The 21,074-nt window shown below is 42.2% G+C and overlaps 1 protein-coding gene across 3 annotated transcripts; it reads left to right on the top strand.

Annotated features, from left to right (window-relative positions):
- Positions 1–1,159: 1,159 nt before the first annotated feature.
- Positions 1,160–15,484, top strand: tcaim (T cell activation inhibitor, mitochondrial). 3 transcript variants are annotated; one of them, XM_005459388.4, is made up of 11 exons: positions 1,160–1,318; positions 1,629–1,798; positions 4,225–4,337; positions 4,670–4,820; positions 4,909–5,164; positions 5,625–5,747; positions 5,888–5,985; positions 12,803–12,894; positions 12,977–13,209; positions 13,286–13,417; positions 14,870–15,484. In XM_005459388.4, the coding sequence occupies exons 3-11, from the start codon at positions 4,293–4,295 to the stop codon at positions 15,093–15,095; spliced, it is 1,356 nt and encodes a 451-aa protein (XP_005459445.1). In that variant the 5' UTR covers positions 1,160–1,318; positions 1,629–1,798; positions 4,225–4,292; the 3' UTR covers positions 15,096–15,484. The 3 variants fall into 3 exon arrangements, with proteins under 3 accessions (XP_005459445.1, XP_005459444.1, XP_025767349.1); XM_005459387.4 differs by having other exon boundaries at positions 4,225–4,357; XM_025911564.1 differs by lacking the exon at positions 1,160–1,318 and having other exon boundaries at positions 1,343–1,798; positions 4,225–4,357.
- Positions 15,485–21,074: the final 5,590 nt, after the last annotated feature.

Here is a 21,074-nt window from a genome sequence, read left to right as displayed (position 1 = left end):
GCAGAGTTTCATATTTCACTCTAGGGAATGTACCATTCTAGATAAATATATCACTTTGGCCCATTCACAAAACTGTTTATCAGATCTGAAGAGGCAAAGAATGGAACAAACAGTCTGAGCAAAATATTAGTTTTTACCACAATTATTCTCCTACCAAGATCTAATGGCCTGTAAGGATAAGTTAAAGCCAATGAATGACAGGCTGCCACACATGGAGAATGTTGGTGGCTGTCAGACTCTTTAAAGAAACTCAAGAAGAGATGAGAAACAAAGCCACTGACATCTATGAGTATAAAAAAGGTTTTAAAGCCATTTTACTCCAGTGAACCACGCTGTCAGCCATTATGCACCAATGGAGAAAACAGGGGTAAACCTAAGAAAGAGACTGGGCACAAATGGCATCCACTGGAGAGTTCAAGGTGAAAACCAGTGCCAACCAAAAACAGCAATTTTGGGAAGATATTCTGTGCACCCATGACACAAAAGTTGAACTTGTTGCAAGATTTGGCAGTGGTAGTGTGGCGTTCTAGGGCTACTTTGCTGCTTTGGGATCTGGGAGACTTTCTGTAATACACGAAACCATGGATTCTGTTCTCTACAGGAGAATGTCCAGCTATCATTTCATGCCCTGAAGCTTAAGTGCATTCAGATTATGCAGCAGGACAATAATAGGAAACAAACCAGTAAATGTCAATCATAGTGCATGAAGTGCTGTTTGAACGTGTGTGCGATTGAGTGGATGACACTTGTAGCAAGAGAGCGATCCTGTCTGCCATCCTGTGAATTAATGAGGTCACTTGGATCAAGATTGAGTGGGAGTTGAATCCCCTAGGAAAGGATCTCAAGATTGTATTATAAGTATCTGACATATACCTAGGTATCTAATCTTCAAAGACTGGAAAAAATTAAAAAAAAAACTATATAGGCCTAACAGTAAAATCATGCTGACTCACCTAATTACTCTGGACCTTGTTGGTATTTATTCATCAATCTTTAATCTCACAGAAATTGTTCAAGTAATAATACAGACATTTTTATATTAAACCATAATACAAAAATACATGAACAAAACATTCACCATTCAAAGATTGCTTGGATGGTTTTCCTTTCCAAACATGTGGAGCCAGAAGTAGAAAACTCTGGTTGCTTCAACCTAACCTGACACTCCAGTCCGCCTGGTGGCGCAATAGTGCGGCTGGCTGGTACCAGCAATCACAGAAGAAGAACACACAGCCGCTAACTAAAACGGTCCTACCTTAACGGCAGGGATGTTACAGGTCACTTTGTTGTCAGTCACAATTTAACAACCAACCACACTGTAAGTCGTTTATTGGATTTTGTTTGCGGCGTAGCACCACCTCATAGCAATGCTAACTTTATGTGCTAGCCTGGCTAGCAAAGTGGAACCATGTTTTGTTGCTGTCATTGATTAGAAATCACAAAGGAAACTACAGAGACATTTTAATCTGGGGTTGTTCTGTTTTCAAATGTTTGCTATTTGTTAATATTTTTAGATAACTTGATAGCATGGGATTCAAAGGAGTAAATACAAATTAGAGTTAGCTAACACCGTTAGGTATCTGTTTCTGTTGATTTTCTTTTGACGAACTGAAGTTACTCTGATTTAGTCCCTGCTGAGCTGTACCAGGCTGCTGCCAGATCCAGTGCAACAAACCATGGAAGTACTTTGATAAAGGAAATGCAGATGGACCGACTGAAAAGGCCGTGATTACAGGCTGATCTCTGGACCAGCAGCGTCAGCAATGTCTGCAATCCCCCTTCTGCGATGCACCATCAGGTAAAACTGTCCCAACACGTACGATCACATGATAACGTGCAGGCTGGAGCATAATGACAGTTTTAAAACTCCTTTTAAAAAGTCTAATATGCGCATGTTGAAGGCATATAGAAACGTAAGTGTCAAAATGACTTTGAGTTTGACTTTTGGTTTTTCAACAATGGACAGAAAATGTAACAGAATCTTTACTTTGATGTGTTCCTGCGGTCACCCATCTGCGTTTGAAAATGCGCACCTACATCGTTATGTACGGTACAATATGGGTCTCCGTTCATGATCGTCTCGTAACCTGCACTCCGAAAGACATCAGGTTCCTAAAAAGGCTTTTTGGGTTTCATTTTCCTTTGTTGGGATCGACATATCTGTAATAACTTACATTTAATGCAGTCTTTCATATAATTTAGTGCAAAAAGTTTAACATTAAAAGTAGGTTCTCTGCAAATTGCAGAGCTGCTTTCTGATCACTGAGTTCAGCTGCTGTCTCTACTTTCCATGCACGTGTTCAGTACTTTCCCCTGTGTCATTCTCTTATTACACATGATGTACCCCCTGTAAGAATGCATTGTTGACAAACAGTGCACTCAAAATAATTTTTTTTATTTATATTAAGGTGAGAATAGCGTACGGATGTGTCACATAGAGAAGCGGGATGGGGGGGTGAGCAGTGACAATGACACGTTTGAGGAGAGCTGAATGTATTTTACAGTCTGGATACAGACACACACACCAGGGCAAAACAAGCTTAAAGACAGTCACATGGTCATCTCTGGTCTCTGCAGGTCGAGTAGCGCCCCCAGCATTCCCCAGCCGATTATTCCCCAGTAACATTGCTGGGGAAATTCTGACACTTCATGTTTAGGACCAGAAAACATTCTAATCTACTCTCAAATATTTTAAAACTAAATTTATTTCGAACTTTGAAAATAATAACATTAACAACATTAATATTATTTAGAACTCTTTTTCTGTCGCTGCATTATCGATCTGTCTGTCTAGTCAGGTACTGCTGTCCGACTCCATGCCATTATCTCTCTCTTTTGTGATATTGTGATGACTCTGGGTGGGTCTGTCCTTTGTTAAAGACATTACTCTGATTTCTCTTACCCTTAGTTTGCTGTGGCAGAGAGCTGATGCCTATCATGTGAAGCAGGTTTTGGTTTATCTGGGTAACTTCAGGGTTAACCCAGGGTTTTCTGTACTGCAAAGGTGGTAAACTTTTCTCCAGGTAAATCACCATGGTAACAGTCTAGAGTAGGTAAGAAATCAAGAAATCAGCAGGTATGAATTTGCCAACTTCTGACCAATCAGTTCTCTAGAAAATGGCTCAGACCTCTGTGTGTGAACAGGTTTTTTAATAGCGTGTAATTTCTTTTTTCCTTGACTTTTTGTTTCTGTTTGCAGCAAACAAAACAAAACAAGAACATAAAAATATACCAGTCAAATGCAACACTGTTATAAAAAGAGGAAGAGATGAACGCTTCATTTCATGGCTGGTCAAAGTGAAATAAATGTGATTGGTTGAACAGGTGTTCATGCTGTGTGTGCTCTGTTATCTGTACTTCCATCAGCGTAAAAGACTCAGCAGCAGATTAGAATGAAGTATAATAACATTTATACATTTAATAAATCACCAGATTTATACACGCATCTTCCCGTGACAGTGCGACACACTGTTTGCTCTTCATTCAGTGATTTCAGTACAGCAGACTGCACGCTGCTCATAAATCATATTCCCCCATCATATGAACACTTATTCTCTCAGCTGAGACTCGCTGCTGTTTAAAGGTTTGAGAGTAAAGGTTGGATATAAAAACATCAAACATGGGCTCAGTCTACGTTTGATATGAGGTCAGCAGTTACAGTGTCTGTGTCCTGTTTCAACATCATAAATGTGCAATTGTTTTTATCCAACATGAGAAATATAAACTTGTGTCTATGACTTTGTTACTGATTCCCATCAGGAAACACTTTAGAGGCAGACCTGCTATTTTCATCATCAACACGTTTCGTTTGTTTTGCAGTTTTTCAGCAGGACCCTGCTGTAATACTGACCACACGGCTGATAAATGACTGTCTTTTAGTTTCAAAGAGACATGAGGGGTACTTCCCAAAGTCTGGCCTGCGTTGATCCAGCCACTCAATGTCCGTGGTTACCATGGTTACTGCATAAGCTGCTGATAAACAGCTGGCACTGTGTTTATGTTTTCATTACAACTGTCTGACTTGGTTAACTGAAGTAAACTTGGATAACTTCTAGTTAGGGAGTATCATAGATAACAGTGAAAGTGGGCGACAGTATTTACTCAGTTTGAACAAAAAGCCCATTGTTGCAGCCAGCTGGAGTTACGTCTATGTCAGTTATTGAGAGCAGGGTTTAATGATGTAAATTAGCCTCTTTTCTGTAACGTCTGTCTTTCTCTGTGCAGGCTGCAGCGGAAGCATGTTGCCACACATGCTGTACAACAGAGAGCTCTGTCAGGGGCAGAGGCTGTAAATGCTCTCAGGCCCTTTTATTTTGCAGTCCACCCAGACTTCTTCGGTAAATATCCCAAAGAACGGGTAGGTCTCATATCTGTCATGACATAAATCCAAATATGTGTTATTGGCAACATATGATCGTAAAGTAACAGTTCAAAAACTGTCTTAACTGTCAGGTTTACATGTGTGTGACGCCTTATAGGCACAGCAGACAATCCACTGTGTTCAGTATACTTATCATCTATGTGCTCTGTGATCCATATACAATATAAAGTAATATGATGTGATATTATCATTAAATATGACTTTATAATCTGTGTACATACAACACTGTGTCAGACGTTTGTTGGTACGAGCTGCCATGATGTAAGTTCTGGTACCTCTGTGTTACAGGAGGTGAATGAGAACTCGCTAAAGAGGCTGAATGGCTATCTGGAGAACTTGCAGAAGCCTGGCTCACGTTCAGTTCAACCCATGAAGCTCACCTTTTATCTAAGGAACACAAAGTACAGCAGTAAGGTGCAGCCAGAACTCCTCAGCTCAGGTGCATTTCTTTTAAAAATGCTCAAAGTACCAGTGAGTGTTTTTGTTGTTGTTTTTTTAACGTAAAATTGCTCCTGTTTGCTTCTCAGGCTTCCGCTCAGTCAGCTTTACTCTGCACACAAACGATGTTTTGAGCACAGTGATGGATGTTTTGACGAGCTGCAGCCTGCCCATGGAGCACATGAAAGGACTAACGGCGAGTAAAGCAGCAAGTAAAAGTCCGACTGAGACGGGGAAGCCTTTCTACAGAACCATCAAATGGGATAAAAGCTATTACACCTTCACGGGCTTCAAAGACCCCGAGCAGGAGCTGCAGCAGGCCCAGAGAGCCGAGCCTACACTCAGGTAGCCTACGCTCAGGTAGCCTACGCTCAGGTAGCCTACGCTCAGGTAGCCTACGCTCAGGTAGCCTACGCTCTGGTTGTGGTTGTCACATCTCAACTGTAGGAAGTGTTTAAACCTTCTAAACCCAGAAACTGCTGTTTGTGATCATGTAGACACAGTGCTGTGTTTGCTGTGGATTTTATTTTTATTTAGTGGTTAGCAAGGGTTCATGCTAATGCTAATGTGTGCATACATGGTCTCTTATATTTAAATGAAATAATGTGAAAGTACTTTGTGAGAATTTGAGTTTATTTATAGTTCACACAGTTCTAGAGAGGGAGACTTCAGAATAATGTGACATATATAACAACATAAATACATTTTACTAAGATGGTGATGACAGTTTTTCATAACTACAGCAATTATATGTAATGACTTGTACATGATTTAAAGGGAAAAACCTCTTTGTCTTTTTTGTCAGTGTGTGGTTGAGAAACAACGAACCTGAAGCCACAAAGAAACACGATGCAAGTCTTCCTCGGAGAGAAGAACTGAATAGACTGAAGAGGGAGCTGTGTCGCAGATTTAATCTGACAGATATCAGGTACAGCCGTCTTTACTGTTTCAGAGGTTGCCCGTCCTGTTGTTCCTGAGGGCACAGAGGCTTTTATTCTGTGCGTTAAACTGTAAGAAGCTGTGTACATGTTACTGTTACTGAATGATGAGATCAGCTGTGTGGTGCAGATGGCAGCGCAGCTGGGGAGTCTCCCACAGGTACTGTCAGCTTCAGAGTCTGAGCCGCCTGTCTCACCAGAACCCCGAGGCTCTGATCAACCTGCAAGGTAAATAATCTCACTGAGAGATTACAAGCAAGCTGTGTTCATTAGTAACACAGATCTCTGAACTGTTGTCTGTCCATCTGGTAAAAAGGTTCATGGCTGTTACCGCTGTCAGTCCTCTGTCACGTACCTGTTATGTGTGATACAGGCCTTTACTCCAACACAGTGGATTTTTAATTAAGCCGTCAAAATGTGACTGAAATGGAGACTTTCAGCTTCACTTCAAGGGTTTAATAAAAGTACTGCATTCATTGTTTATCTGTAGTACCTCTGGAAGCTCAAAAGTAATTGGACAAACTAACATAAGTATGATACGGTTTGTTTCAGTACCGGGATAAAAAAATTATTTTCACAGTTTTCCTGCCTGACACCACGACAGTGCTCTGTTTTCTTCTTTGAGATGCCATAGGGCTCACAGGGTTGCTATGATGATAGAATTTGATACAGATAACAAAGAAAACACTTAATACCATTTTAATACCATGGGTGAAATAAATATAGAGGCTTATTTTATTTTATTTTTTCAAAGATTTGAACAGTACAAAAAATAACCTTGATAACTAAACTAGTTTTAAGTTTTCTAATGTGCAAAAAATACAGCGACAAAACAGCAAAGTCTACAAAAGACAACCGATTTAAAATGTTCTTATGTAATGCAAAAAACCCCAAATACAGCAGAGTGTTTAAGCTGAGTACTGATGACTTGGTACCACTGTTTTTGTTACTGCAGTGTATTTTTCTGCTTTTTATTTTTTCTCTGTAGTGTTTTCAAATGTCCAGTAGATTTCATTAATACAGGTAACACACTGTGATCAAGGAATATATCACTGTAAATTAAATCTCTAAGTGTCATCTTCTTTAAATACTCAGACACACATACAATGATCAGGCATAACATTTATGACCACCTGCTAACAGCCCCGACCCATCAAGGCCTGGACTGTGTGTGACCAACACGTTAGCAACAGATCCTTTAAGTGCTGTAAATTGTGAAGTCAGGCCTTAATGTATCTGACTTGTGTGCAGCACAGCACAGATGCTTGGTTGGAATGAGCCCTGCTGAGCTGCAGGCCAAGTCAGTACCTCAAACGTGTTGTTGCGCTCACAGCTACCAGGGAATACTGTTCCAGGAAAGGGTGCACATGGTCTGCAACAGTGATTAGGGTAGGGGATAAATGCCAAAGTAACTGCCACATGGATGGCGAAACAAAAGGTTTCCCAGTACAGTAGCATCACACTGCCTTCACTGGCTTTTTCCCATAGTGCATTCTGCTACCAGGTGTTCTCCAGGTAAACGATGCACATGCACCTGACTATCCATGTGATGTCAAAGTTTGGACACACCTCCTCATTTAATCGTTTTTCTTTATTTCTAGTACTTTCTCGATTGTAGACACATGATGAAGACATCAAATATATGAAACACGATGTGTGGAATTACCTTATGTCTTCACATAATATATATGTTTTATATCTTAGATTCCTGAAAGTAGCCACACTTTGCTCTGCAAACCCTCGGCCTTCTCTCAGTCAGCTTCATGACCAAATTTATGCACCTGCCTAATTTAGTTTAAGTAACTATTACACACTTTCTGTAAATCCTATAAACGTCTGCTATATGATATATTTACATGAAATTGCTGATCCAAACAAACAATGATTTATGAAGAAAAATCATGAAAATTATCAGGGGTGCCCAAACTTTTGCATACCACTGTAGATGTGTGAGGGAGAGCGAGAACTTTGTGAGTCACTGAGTCAGTCTTTATCTGAAAGGCAACCCTAGCTAGCAACAATAAATGTTTTAGAAGCATCAAGAGATTCCCTGTGGCTTTAACAGGCATGCCTATTGTTACAGCGTTTAAGCTAGCTACCACACATCGTTGTACAGAGTTTATCATGAGTGACAGCTTACAGGTGCTGATCCTGTTGGACCTCCTACAGGGATCCTGTGCTGTGATTGGCTCTTATAATGTGGATAGGTTGGTCAGACAGAGATGGGGTATAAACAGGAAGTGCAGTGTCCAGGTGCTTTTGAACCTTTGAAAGTGGGCGACCATGGATAAAACTTGCTGTAAATACTAAATAATTATATTAGCCATTAATATAAAACCTTTACATAAACCAAGCCTTTAAATTGAAGTGGAAAGTCTACACTTAAGTGATATTTTGATTTGATTTGATTTAAATTATAATTTGGTTGTGTACAGAGGCAAAAGGACAACAACTGTGTAACTGTCCATACATGTATGTAGTGCAGTGGAAATGCCCTCAAAATCTTGAGATCCCTTAACCATAAGAAGAAAGAAGCACAGCAGTGTTTTCCATATTCTCTATGGTCTCCAACAGGTTCAATTGATTCTAGCTATTGTGATGTACTCCATTGTTAGTGTCTCTGACCAAACAGACCTCTACAGGCTGTACAACAGCAGCCTGACTGTCATTCGGTATAAGGATGAAATCCTTGGACCCATTGTTAGACCCTACACTGGTGCAGTGGTTCTGGGTTCCTCCTGGTGCACAACAGGTGTCAGCATCAGTGGTGAGAGTACGACACCACCAGTTGTGCAGGAACTCAGTGATGTCCTGGTCCACATCTAGGAGGAGATCCCCAGGACATCTCATTAGGAGCGTGCCCTGACATTCAGGCATGCATACAGGAACATAAGGGGGCAAAATTGGACTAACCTTCCACCTCATTGATTTTGAGGGTGTCTTTGAATTCAGGCTTCTATAAGCAGCTCTCCTCTAAATCTGTGCACTTGGTAACTAACTGGGTTAAATGTCCTGGCTCGTAAAATTAGGCTCCAAGGGTCTGTTGATTTCTAAGGATAGTAACCTATAAGAACCCTTTGAGTGATATTATAATAATATGCAGGTTTTTACCTTTACTGTTTCACAAAATGAATGTCCACATTTCAAGCTTTTAAATACGGGAAATTTTATTCGCTGGACCAAAGCAAAAGCCAAAGCAAGTAATAATATACACAGAATCAAATATCTTGATGCATGCTCAGTCATCCAGGTAAGTAAATCCCAGAAGGTTGATTCTGGTCATCTGGACGTTTTCAGTGGGAGAAACGTTTCATCATCACCAGGTGACGTCTTCAGTCTCAGCTGACTGCAGGTCTACAACCTTATAAACAGGACATTTGTACAATGAGTGAAACCAGCACCACTGAAGGAACAATGGGCTGGGAGGTCAGCTCCTTGATCACTGATATGCAAATTCTCATGTCCATTGATCAACAACCACTGATCAATGGTCATGAGTACACTTCACAAAGATTTGGGGAATGGCTGTTTATAAGGTTGGAGACCTACAGTCAGCTGAGACTGAAAGAGTCATCGAATGAAATGTTTCTCCCACTGAAAACATCCAGATGAACAGAATCAACCTTTTGGGACAGAATCAAATACTTGAATGATCTAAATTACCTACTCTGAGCTAAGGCTGATTTTGCCCTGATCTTGAGAGGAGAGAGATTGAGGAGAAAACGGGCACATCCAGGCCTGAAGTGGGCTTATCTCTGTTTCTGTTGATAATAATCGTCTACCAGGAAAGCAGGATCTCACTTATCTCTTCGTTCTCAGTCCTCTTCCTGCTCTTCCTGGACGTCACACCTTCTGAGATGACATCTGGCCTCCCCCGTTACGACATTAAATCACCTGATCTCCAGCCACCCCCCACGCCCCCGTCACCATACATCACCATGATTTAAAACAAAATTGAAACTTTAAAAGGACTTCATTACGTTTTCTTCTATTCTACGTTGTACCTCAGAAGGTGGGGTAGGTCCGAAGGTTGGTGGTTCGATACCTGGCTGTTGATCCCAAGTTGCTCTCTGATGCATCCATCAGAGTATGAATGTGTGTGAATGATAGAAAGAAAACTTACATTGGAAAAAAATGCCTGTGTGAATGGATGACTGACACCAGTTGTATAAAGTGCTTTAAGTGTCCAAATAAAATAGAAAAGCTCTATATAAGAACCATTTTACTTCAACCGTATTTATCATTAATTCCATCATACATTAAAACAAACATGTTATACTTCATGCTCATTCAGTTAATGCTGCTTTACTTCAACAGTGTTTATCATTACCTCACTCACATGAACTTTGGACTGTAGATCATTCACATGATCGAAATAAATAAGATAAGATAAGATAAGATAAGATAAGATAAGATGGCCTTTATTAGTCCCACAGGTGGGAAATTTGTTTTGTTACAGCAAAAGTGCAAAGTTATGTAGCAGAAATTAGAAAACACTGGAATGCAATAAAATACAATAAAATAAAATAAAATACTATATACAATAGAATAAAATAGAAATACAAATACTATATACAACTGAGTAGGAAAATACAAAAACAACTTCGTCAGAAGAAGAATTGCACATATAGCAGTCTTATTGCACATGTGTGGATGTGTGTGTTTGATCAGTTAAAGTCTTTGTTGTGGAGTCTGACAGCAGTGGGGAGGAAAGACCTGCGAAATCTCTCCGTCCCACACCGTGGGTGCCGCAGTCTCCCACTGAAGGAGCTGCTCAGTGCTGTCACAGTCTCCTGCATGGGGTGGGAGATGTTGTCCAACAGGGATGACAGCTTAGCCACCATTCTCCTGTCACTCACCACCTCCACTGGGTCCAGAGGGCATCCTAGAACAGAGCTGGCCCTTCGGATCAGCCTGTTCAGTCTCTTCCTGTCCCCAGCAGAGATGTTGCCGCCCCAGCAGACCACACCATAAAAGATGGCTGAGGCCACCACAGAGTCATAGAAGGTCTTCAGGAGTGGGCCCTCCACTCCAAACGACCTGAGTCTCCGAAGCAGGTACAGCCTGCTCTGCCCTTTCCTGTAGAGGGCGTCTGAGTTATGAGTCCAGTCCAGTTTGTTGTTCAGATGAACACCAAGGTACCTGTAGCTGTCCACAGCCTTGATGTCCATACCTTGGATGTTCAGTGGTTGCAGTGGAGGATGTTTGTGCCTGCGGAAGTCTACCACCAGCTCCTTGGTTTTACTGGCGTTGATCTGGAGGTAGTTCAGCTGGCACCAGTCCACAAAGTCTTGAGTCAGTCCTCTGTACTCCTTGTCGTCCCCATCAGTGATGAGGCCGACTATTGCAGAGTCATCAGAGAACTTCTCCAGGAAGCACTGGGTGGAGTTGTGGGAGAAGTCTGCAGTATAGATGGTGAAGAGGAACGGAGCCAGAACCGTTCCCTGTGGGGCCCCCGTACTGCAGACGACCCTGTCCGACACACAGCCCTGAGTCCTCACATACTGTGGTCGGTCGGTGAGGTAGTCCAAAATCCAGGTAGTGAGGTGATGGTCCACTCCAGAGTTCTCCAGCTTGTCCTTCAGAACCGAGGGAAGAATAGTGTTGAAGGCACTGGAGAAATCAAAGAACATGATTCTCACAGTGCTCCCAGCGGTCTCCAGGTGAGCGAGGGAACGATGTAGGAGGTGAATGATGGCATCATCCGCTCTAATGCCAGGCTGGTAGGCAAACTGATTGAACACAAAGGAGTCACAAGGAGTCATGATATTTAGTTTTGATTCCAACATGATCTCGTTTTAACTCATTACATAACAACACTTTTCCTCACTTCTTCTTTTTATAACAGTGTGTTTGACAACCTCAGCTAGGAGGCATCTCAGGTGGCCGAACCACCTCAACGGGCTCCATCTGCAGGAACAGCGACTCTTAGCTCCTGTCCAATGAGCGAGCTCCTCCCTCTGTCTCTAAGCCACAGCCCAGCCACTCTTCAAAGGAGACTCATTTCTGACGCTTATATCTTATATCAGCCTCATTCTTTTAGAGCTTGTGATCGACGGTAGGAACTGTCTGTCAATCTTGTGCTCCACTCATCCCTAACTCGGGAACAAGTCCCTTACCTGAAGGGGAATAATTCAGGGGTCTCTTGGCTGGGCACATCTGGGAATAGCGACATGGTTCCCTCCTCCTGTGGGCTCACCATCCACAGGAGGGGCCGTAGGGATTTGGTGCTTAGTTGATTGGGTGGCAGGCAGTGGGCCTGGCCCTCCAGTCCACAGCCTCCAAAACTGGCTTGTGGTTTGTTAATCACACTATAACTTGTTTTAAAATGATGCATGGCTTCTTAGTGTGTCACTCACTCCCCCCTCCCATCCTCTCTCTCTCTCACACACACACACACACACACACACACACACACACACAGCTGCCAAGGCCATCTTTGCCCGAACAGGCCACTCTGTACGAAATCTCAGTGAGATCCTTTTTATCAGAATCATGTCATAGATTATCTTTTCTTATTAGTTGTAATGGTTAAACTTATACCTGATTATATTCTGATCAGTTTCTAAGCAGTTAAGCATTATTATTAACTTTTACCAAAATCACATTTATATTGTGATTCTGTGTTGAGCAAATACAACTTAACCATAACGATGGGCTGGAGACACGTTCCTGCAGCCAGCCTGATCTGCCAGGGTCGAATCATACTCAAACTGCGTTACTCATTCAGCATATCAATAAGACTTTGATTTATATTTTTGGTTATTAAAGATGTTAAAGAACATGTAAACTCTTGTTTTAGCACGATTATTTCAATCTAACACTGTTCTCACCAAACGATGTCACGTCCTCTCGTCCGTATAGACGTCCAGCATGAGGTTTTCTTATTGACGTCTGATGTGTTTTCAGACAGTGATCAGTTTCATATCTTAGAGACCTGTTTCTGTGGAAAGAGTGGGTATCTCATCATTTTGGGAGCATTACCATTGCGTCCAAGTGTAGATGTGTAGAACAGTTTTAACGTACTCCTCCGTCGTCTTACCAGGACATACGGTTGTGTTTGCTGACCAGTCAGGGATGGATGCCTCTGGACACGTCATGCTGGGAACCATGGATGTTCATCATCAGTGGACAAAAGTAATGCAGCTGCGGCTCTCCTGCTGTCATGCATAATCTCTGTGCTGCCTTTTGCTTTCTGACCCCTGCTGTGTGCCTCCAGCTTTTTGAGCAGCTGCCCGGTTATCACAGCCTGCAGCAACAGACGCACTGGCTGAAGGAGAGGATCAGCCTCCTCCTGGGTGGGACCCAAGTGGTGCACATGGACAGACTGGGACCAGTTCAGCCCATAGCTGAGCACTACAGTTCCCTAAACACCTTCCACAAACGCTTGATGTCCCACCACCTTCGTCTACACCCCAGGAGTCTGCAGGGCCTCACCATGTTGCTGGAAAAGTACGAAACCCTTGTAACTACTGACCATCACAAGCACGTGCAGTTTACTTAGTGGTAATGTTTGTGTCTCCTCCAGTGACCGCTCTAACCCCAGTCTTCATGAGATGGGACACTTCATTATTCCCATCAAATGTGATCTTCCTACACTACAGGTCTTCCTTCAGAACCATGCCCCTGAAGCCCGACGGCGCATCCAACGCAAAAACCAGTGAGTGTGATGTAGACTTTGCAGCCTGTTTGCTGATTGAAATGACTAGTTTTTATTTTTAGTATATTCAGTCACTGTGTTTACTATTAGAATGTGAGATCTTTTTGTCAATTTGCTTAATCAATCAGAACCAGAATACTTTATTAATCTCTAGGGAAATTATGTGGGTTACAGTTGCTCCAGTACAGTAGCATTAACAAAAACAAACTAGACTATTTATCAACACAATATGTTAAGATAAGAGGAATAGCACAATATATACAATATATCCAAGTCACCAAGTAATAAATATCAAGGACTAACAGATGTGGTATAAATAATTATCAAGAAATTGACGGCAATATTCCAGAGTAGAAAAGAGCGTGTGTAGCTGTTGCAGTAAACAGTGAGTGAGGTGGAGGAGTTGTACAGGGAGTCGGCCACAGTCGTTCAGTGGTGCTTTTCGGTAATCTCAGTCTCTCACTGAACGTGCTCCTGTGACTAGCCGGCACGTCATGTCATGGAGTGGGTGGGAGGTGTTGTCCAACATTGTCTTTATTTTGGGCAACATCCGCCTCTCCGACACCACCCTAAGGGAGTCCAGCTCCATCCCCACAACATTGCTGGCCTTATGGATCAGTTTATTGAGTCTGTTGGCATCTGTGGCCCTCAGCCTGCTGCCCCAGCATGCAGCGGCGTAGAGGATTGCACTGGCCACAACAGACTCATAGAAAATCCTCAGCATTGTCCGACAGATGTTGAAGGACCTCAGCCGCCTCAGAAAATAAAGACGACTCTGGCCCTTCCTGTAAAGTGCTGTGGTGTTTTTAGCCCAGTCCAGTATATTGTCAGTGTATACTCCGAGGTATTTATAGTCCTCCACAATGTCAACACTGACCCCCTGGATTGAAACAGGGGTCAAGTGTTTCCTGTCCTCCCTAAAGTCCTCAATCAACTCCTTAGTCTTTGCCACGTTGAGCTGCAGATGATTCTGCTCACATCACATGACAAAGGAGTCGACCACAGCCCGGTACTCTGTTTCATCACCCCTGCTGATGCATCCAACCACCGCGGAGTCATCAGAAAACTTCTGAAGATGGAGGTCTCTGTGCAGTGGCTGAAGTCTGTGGTGTAGAGGGTGAGGAGGAAGGGGGAGAGGACGGTCCCTTGTGGTGCCCCTGTGTTGCTGGTTACCTTGTCAGACACACACTGTGGGAGACGCACATATTGTGGTCTTCCTGTCAGGTAATCAACAATCCAGGACGTTTCCAGAGAATTAATATGTGAAGGCAGTGATCAGTCACAGGTAACTGCTGAAGCAGCTCTAGTAGAGTTCATTATAGGAACTCAATCATGGTAACACTAATACAACAACATGAGCATAAAAGAGACTAAGAGTTTTGATATCTGGTGCTTATTAAGAATCCTGTTTGTTCTGTACATTGACTTTGTTACTTGCCTGTTTGTGTGCAGACTGCAGGCAGAGGAGGAGGCTGTGGTGAAGCTGTGTCTTGAGACTCTGTCTCTGAGGAGCTTGTCTAAGGAGCCCAGTGTCAGCCCTGCCCAGATGATTCAATGCTGTGAAAGACTGTTGGAGCAGCGCTCCCCCCACATGCAAGGCCTCCAGATCTGTGTTTCTCACTTCTACTCTGTCATGCAAGATGGAGACCTGTGTGTCCCCTGGGACTGTAAGAGCTGACCTCCAGATTTACACGTTTTTGTCAGTCCATGTGTGAGAACTACTTTTAGAGATTGATACTGTTCAGCAGAAAATAAACACATTTACCAGGACATCACACAGACGTTTTTCTGCAAATGCTTTCTCAAGGAAATGTTTAGAGAACTTTAAGAGCACAAGTGAAGGATACCTGTACAGCCTGGAATGTTCACACACGACCAGCATACACTTCAAAGTGATGTGTGACAAACGTATGACTTGTTGTGTAGACATGGCTTAAAGCAAAGAATTTTCAAAGTTGTAACTATTTATTGCAATGAGTATGAAAAGTGATTTTTCACTTTGTAGAAATTTACAGTCAGTGTGAAAAAATTTTCACGGGAGTCCAATAAAAACCTCTGTACATCCACCCTGCTTCTATAGGAATTAAGGTGCTGCTAATCAAACGCATCAATCATCAGCAAGTGTGGAGGGAAAAACCTCTTCTCTGTTTAAAAAAAAAAAAACAACAACAAAAAAACAACCTAATTTAGGTTTGTGAAATTGCATCTTGACACACAAACCTGCAGGACACCGGCCCTCGAGGCCTGGAGTTGGACACCCCTGCCTTATACCGACTGTCAGCACAGTGATGGACCTGGGCATCTGAAAGTGGGTCATTCAGTAGGATGATGATCCCAAGCACAGAACAAATCCAAAAAATGGCATAAACAAGAGCTAAGGTGTTGCAGTGACTCAGTCATAGAGAAAATGACTTGCTGATGAAGGTGGCTCTACAAGCTTGAATCATGGGGCAAACTTTTGTCTTCATTCAGTTAGTGGGGTTAGGTTATTTGGTGATTCCAAATTGCCCACAGGTCTGAATGTGAGTGTGATTGGTTGACTGTCTGTGTTAGCCCTGGGTCAGATTGACAGCCTGAGGAGGGCTGTGTACAGTGCATGTTGCCCTGTGGTAGCTGGGATAGGCTCCGGTCTCCCTGCAACCCTGATAAGGATAAGTGGAAGAGAATGGATGGATAACCCTCATTCACTATAATGAGAAACAGGGAATCAGCTCAGTTCAGAACCTTCTGTGTTGTGTGGCACATACAGAGTAGTAAGTGGAACTGGGTGGATGGAGCTGTTGGGGAACTGTTGGACGTTTCGGACGTATGAAGCTATAAAGACGGTTACTGGAATCGCAGTACTCGCATCATTCTAATTTAAATTGACCTTTTTTCAAACAAAAAGATTTCATGTTGGAATTTTAATTCTGACTCGTATATATGACAATGATATTGACAAAAAAAGTTAGTTAACCCTTTAGAATTGGTGTTTCTTCATTTTTTCATAAAATTTGTCTTCTTGTCAAAATTCTGAACACAAACTGTTGGACTTTTCATGCCTTTATTGAACCCACTGAGCTGTACCTCATAGCACAGAACAAAATTAGGTAAATTCTTGAGTTTTGGAACTCTTGAACTTTCCTTAGCAGCAATGTGACTATAAATGATCCACAACGATGAGGAGGAATTTGTGAGGACATGGAGGGACCTCTGCAGGTCAGGACAGCAATCTGAAAACTTCAGTTTTCTTCTTTGTAGCCCTCGACAGGTGGGTGGCATAGACACCCATGATGGTGCATGTGATAACTCAAGAATGAGGTGGCATAGGATTTTAAAATTCATACCACAAGTGCAGCTATTAAAAGTTTAGGACAAGTTTAAATTCTGTTGACCTCAAGGTCAGAGGTCAAGTTTTCCGAAAATCGCCTTGAATTTTCAAATTTATTCTATGAAAGCATGAGGCTGAATGGTGCTGGCAGCTGCCAGTGTGTTTTTCTTAACCACACTGTTGGTTGGCTTGCATGCTTTGGATCATTCAAAAATCAACCAAAAGGAAGTTTTAAAAGTTTTTAGCTGTTTTTGAGTCCACAGATCTCAGGCTCAAAGGGAGAGAGTTTCAGAGTCTGGGGGCCACAGTTACAAAAGCTCTGTCACGTTTCGTTTTCAGCCTCATATGATGGACAACCAGCAAGCCCTGATCACATGACCTCAGGGACCTGCTGGGGATGTATGGATGTCAGAGATCTCTGATGTATGTTGGTGTCTGTCCATGCAGAGCTCTAAATGTCATAATCTTAAAGTGGAGCGTGATCAATGAGGATAAATGATTGTGGGTTATTACTTTAGTCAGATTCTGTTTGTACTTGTAACTTAGATGAAGATCAGACCACCTTTTATGATTAATCAGAAATTCTGATAATTCAAACTTTTGGTGGCAAAGCATTGGACTGGATATGGTCCACAGTTCAGGATGTAAGTGTAGCAACAATGATGGAACAATAGTGAGTGAAAACGTCATTTTGGTTCTCTGTTCAATGCATGCTGTTAAACTTAATGGAAAGAGAACTTCATACATAATATAATACATTCAATGATACTGTTTTAAGTCTCATTCGTTACTATTTAACAGCGTTTCCATCTCAGTTTGATCCTCCTGTGAGCCACGCAAAGTGTTTGCACTGTGTAGATGCATAAAGTAATCATTTAAACACAACCAGTGACAGGACTTGTATATATTATGTAAATTACAAACACCCACACAGAGTGGGAAACAATGTGAACGTGAAAACTACAACAACAAATATCTAAATATCTGGGCTTCTAAAAAAATGGGATTAAATGAATATATCTGAGGAAAAAAGATTATACTGTGTGACACTTGAGCATATAAGCTGGGTTAAATTGGTGGAGTGTGATGACTTTGTCAGAAATTTGCACTGCAATGGAACCAATGCACTGGGATTGGGAATGAGAAAGAGCTACAGTTTGACAACCTTAAAGCCAATCGGAACACTTCATGACTATAAAATAATATCAGTGTAGCATCTCCTCACAGTTTCACTTTGAAAGTATCTTCATTAATGTTGCCAGCTGGAGCCTATCCCAGCTGACACAGGACAAGAGGCACCAGCCTTTTAGTTAACCTAACCCCACTGAGTCTGTGTGTGTTCTCAGTCATCCACATCATGGTATTCCAAGGAGCTTGGAAAGAAACTGACTGGACTTCTTGAAGTTTGTTGAAGACGTTTCACCTCTCAAGCTTTTTCAATTCTACAACTGAGAGTGGAGAGTCCCAGGTTTTTAATCTGGTGGGATTTGTCCCTCATCGTGTGCCTCACCACATGAGCCAAGTTGTGAAAAAAGATGTTCGATATGTGACCCGCTGAGATCATTCGTTGCAAGATGTGAGTGGGGGGAGGGGGGGCCTTGGAAGGGATGTCAAAGCTGCTTTGTAGGCGGCAGACAGTTTGTGATAAAGCCAATGGACTACCAAAGATCCACAAAGTAGTAATTCCACTCAGACCCATCTCAGCACCATCCTAGCTCCCCCTTGTGGGGAACACACCCCATCACATCAAAAACTCTACTGTCCTCACCAACTAGGTCCAAAAGCTTTCACTGAATAAAGATGAAACTATAGCGTCCTCTGATGCGGTCTCCCTTTTCACGTGGATACCTACAACCATAGTCCGTGTAGGTGGAGACTGTCAGAAAACGACTACAAGACAGAAACAGCTTTACCCCCGATCAGATTTGCACACTATTTTAAATATGAGGGTTTCTATGGACACAAACATCAACAGCAACCTTTACATGGAAGAAGTGGAAAATAAAGCTCTTGTCTCTGTTAGAGGGAAAGCACCTAACCACTGGTACAGGTGGATGACACCTGGGTCAAAATTAAAAGCACGAAGCATGTTCCTTCACTGCGCACATCACATCAACTCAGTGCAGAAACACAAAGGAAAGATACAAGATAATAGTTTGCAGTTTCTGGACGGTGCCGTGCACACTGAGGAGAATGGAGACCTCAACACTGAAGTTCACAGGAAGCCCACACACACAGACCAGGACCTCCTCTTTGACTCCCATCACTCTCTGGAATAATCAGGACCCTGCAACTACCAGCCTCACAGTGGAGAGACGTATGCATCACACTACACTTTTATTTTTCTTTCTTTAGATATAGGTAGTGATGGGTCCAGCAACACTGACGCACCGACGCATGTATCAAGCTCACAGAGCGAAGCCTGTATCGGTGCGTGTGTCGCTTTAAGAAAAAGTCACGTGATCGATCCAGCTGCTGTATCGCTCATTGCCAACGCGCCAAACTGTGTTTAAAAGGTACCGCATCCGCACCTGTCAACGGAATGAGTCGCCACCAAAAAAAACAAATTACTCTCGCAAAGATAAAAAAAAAAAAAAAAAATACACATCTCTCCATAACAAAATGGAACCCAAAAGAAAAGTTTCTGCTGTGTGGGATCATTTCGATCTTTTAACTGCAAATAATGTAACTGTTTGTCTGTCTTTGTTTCAGTGTGATCTATCAGAATAGGAAAAACAGCAATGTGACCTGCAGTGTAAATTATTTATTTCATTTTATGCAGGTTAAATGTCGCATCTGTTCTGCGGAGCTTTCTTACACAAACAAAAGCACCTCCTCAGTGTTTAGGCATTACAGAGCCAAACATGAAAATGAGGAGACAAACAATTCAATTTTCAATTCAATTCAATTTTATTTATATAGCGCCAAATCACAACAAAAGTCGCCTCAAGGCGCTTTATATTGTACAGTAGATAGCACAATAATAAATACAGAGAAAAGCCCAACAATCATATGACCCCCTATGAGCAAGCACTTTGGCGACAGTGGGAAGGAAAAACTCCCTTTTAACAGGAAGAAACCTCCGGCAGAACCAGGCTCAGGGAGGGGCGGCCATCTGCTGCGACCGGTTGGGGTGAAGAAGGAAAACAGGATAAAGACATGCTGTGGAAGAGAGACAGAGATTAATAACAGATATGATTCGATGCAGAGAGGTCTATTAACACATAGTGAGTGAGAAAGGTGAGTGGAAGGGAAAAACTCAATGCATCATGGGAATCCCCGGCAGCCTACGTCTATTGCAGCATAACTAAGGGAGGATTCAGGGTCACCTGGTCCAGCCCTAACTATATGCTTTAGCAAAAAGGAAAGTTTTAAGCCTAATCTTGAAAGTAGAGATAGTGTCTGTCTCCCGAATCCAAACTGGAAGCTGGTTCCACAGAAGAGGGGCCTGAAAACTGAAGGCTCTGCCTCCCATTCTACTTTTAAATACTCTAGGAACAACAAGTAAGCCTGCAGAGCGAGAGCGAAGTGCTCTAATGGGGTGATATGGTACTACAAGGTCATTAAGATAAGATGGGGCCTGATTATTTAAGACTTTGTATGTGAGGAGCAGGATTTTGAATTCAATTCTGGATTTAACAGGAAGCCAATGAAGGGAAGCCAAAACAGGAGAAATATGCTCTCTCTTTCTAGTCCCTGTCAGTACCCTTGCTGCAGCATTTTGGATCAGCTGAAGGCTTTTCAGTGAGTTTTTAGGACATCCTGATAATAAAGAATTACAGTAGTCCAGCCTGGAAGTAATAAATGCATGAACTAGTTTTTCAGCATCACTCTGAGACAGGATATTTCTAATTTTAGAGATGTTGCGCAAATGGAAGAAAGCAGTCTTACATATTTGTTTAATATGTGCATTGAAGGACATGTCCTGGTCAAAAATGACTCCAAGGTTTCTCACAGTGTTACTGGAGGCCGAGGTAATGCCATCCAGAGTAAGAATCTGCTTAGATACCATATTTCTAAGATTTTCAGGGCCGAGTACAATAACCTCAGTTTTATCTGAATTAAGAAGCAGAAAGTTAGCGGCCATCCAGGTCTTTATGTCTTTAAGACATTCCTGCAGTTTCACTAATTGGTGTGTGTTACCTGGCTTCATGGATAGATAGAGCTGTGTGTCATCTGCATAGCAGTGAAAATTTATGCTATGTCTTCTAATGATGCTGCCTAAGGGAAGCATGTATAATGTAAACAGAATTGGTCCTAGCACTGAACCCTGTGGAACACCATATTTAACCTTAGTGTGTGAAGAGGACTCTCCATTTACTTGAACAAATTGGAGTCTATTAGATA

This window comes from Oreochromis niloticus, linkage group LG11 (genome assembly GCF_001858045.2).
Source record: "Oreochromis niloticus isolate F11D_XX linkage group LG11, O_niloticus_UMD_NMBU, whole genome shotgun sequence".
Taxonomy (NCBI): Eukaryota; Metazoa; Chordata; class Actinopteri; order Cichliformes; family Cichlidae; genus Oreochromis; species Oreochromis niloticus.
Note: the sequence above shows the minus strand (reverse complement) of the source record. Positions and strands in the feature narration are given on the sequence as shown.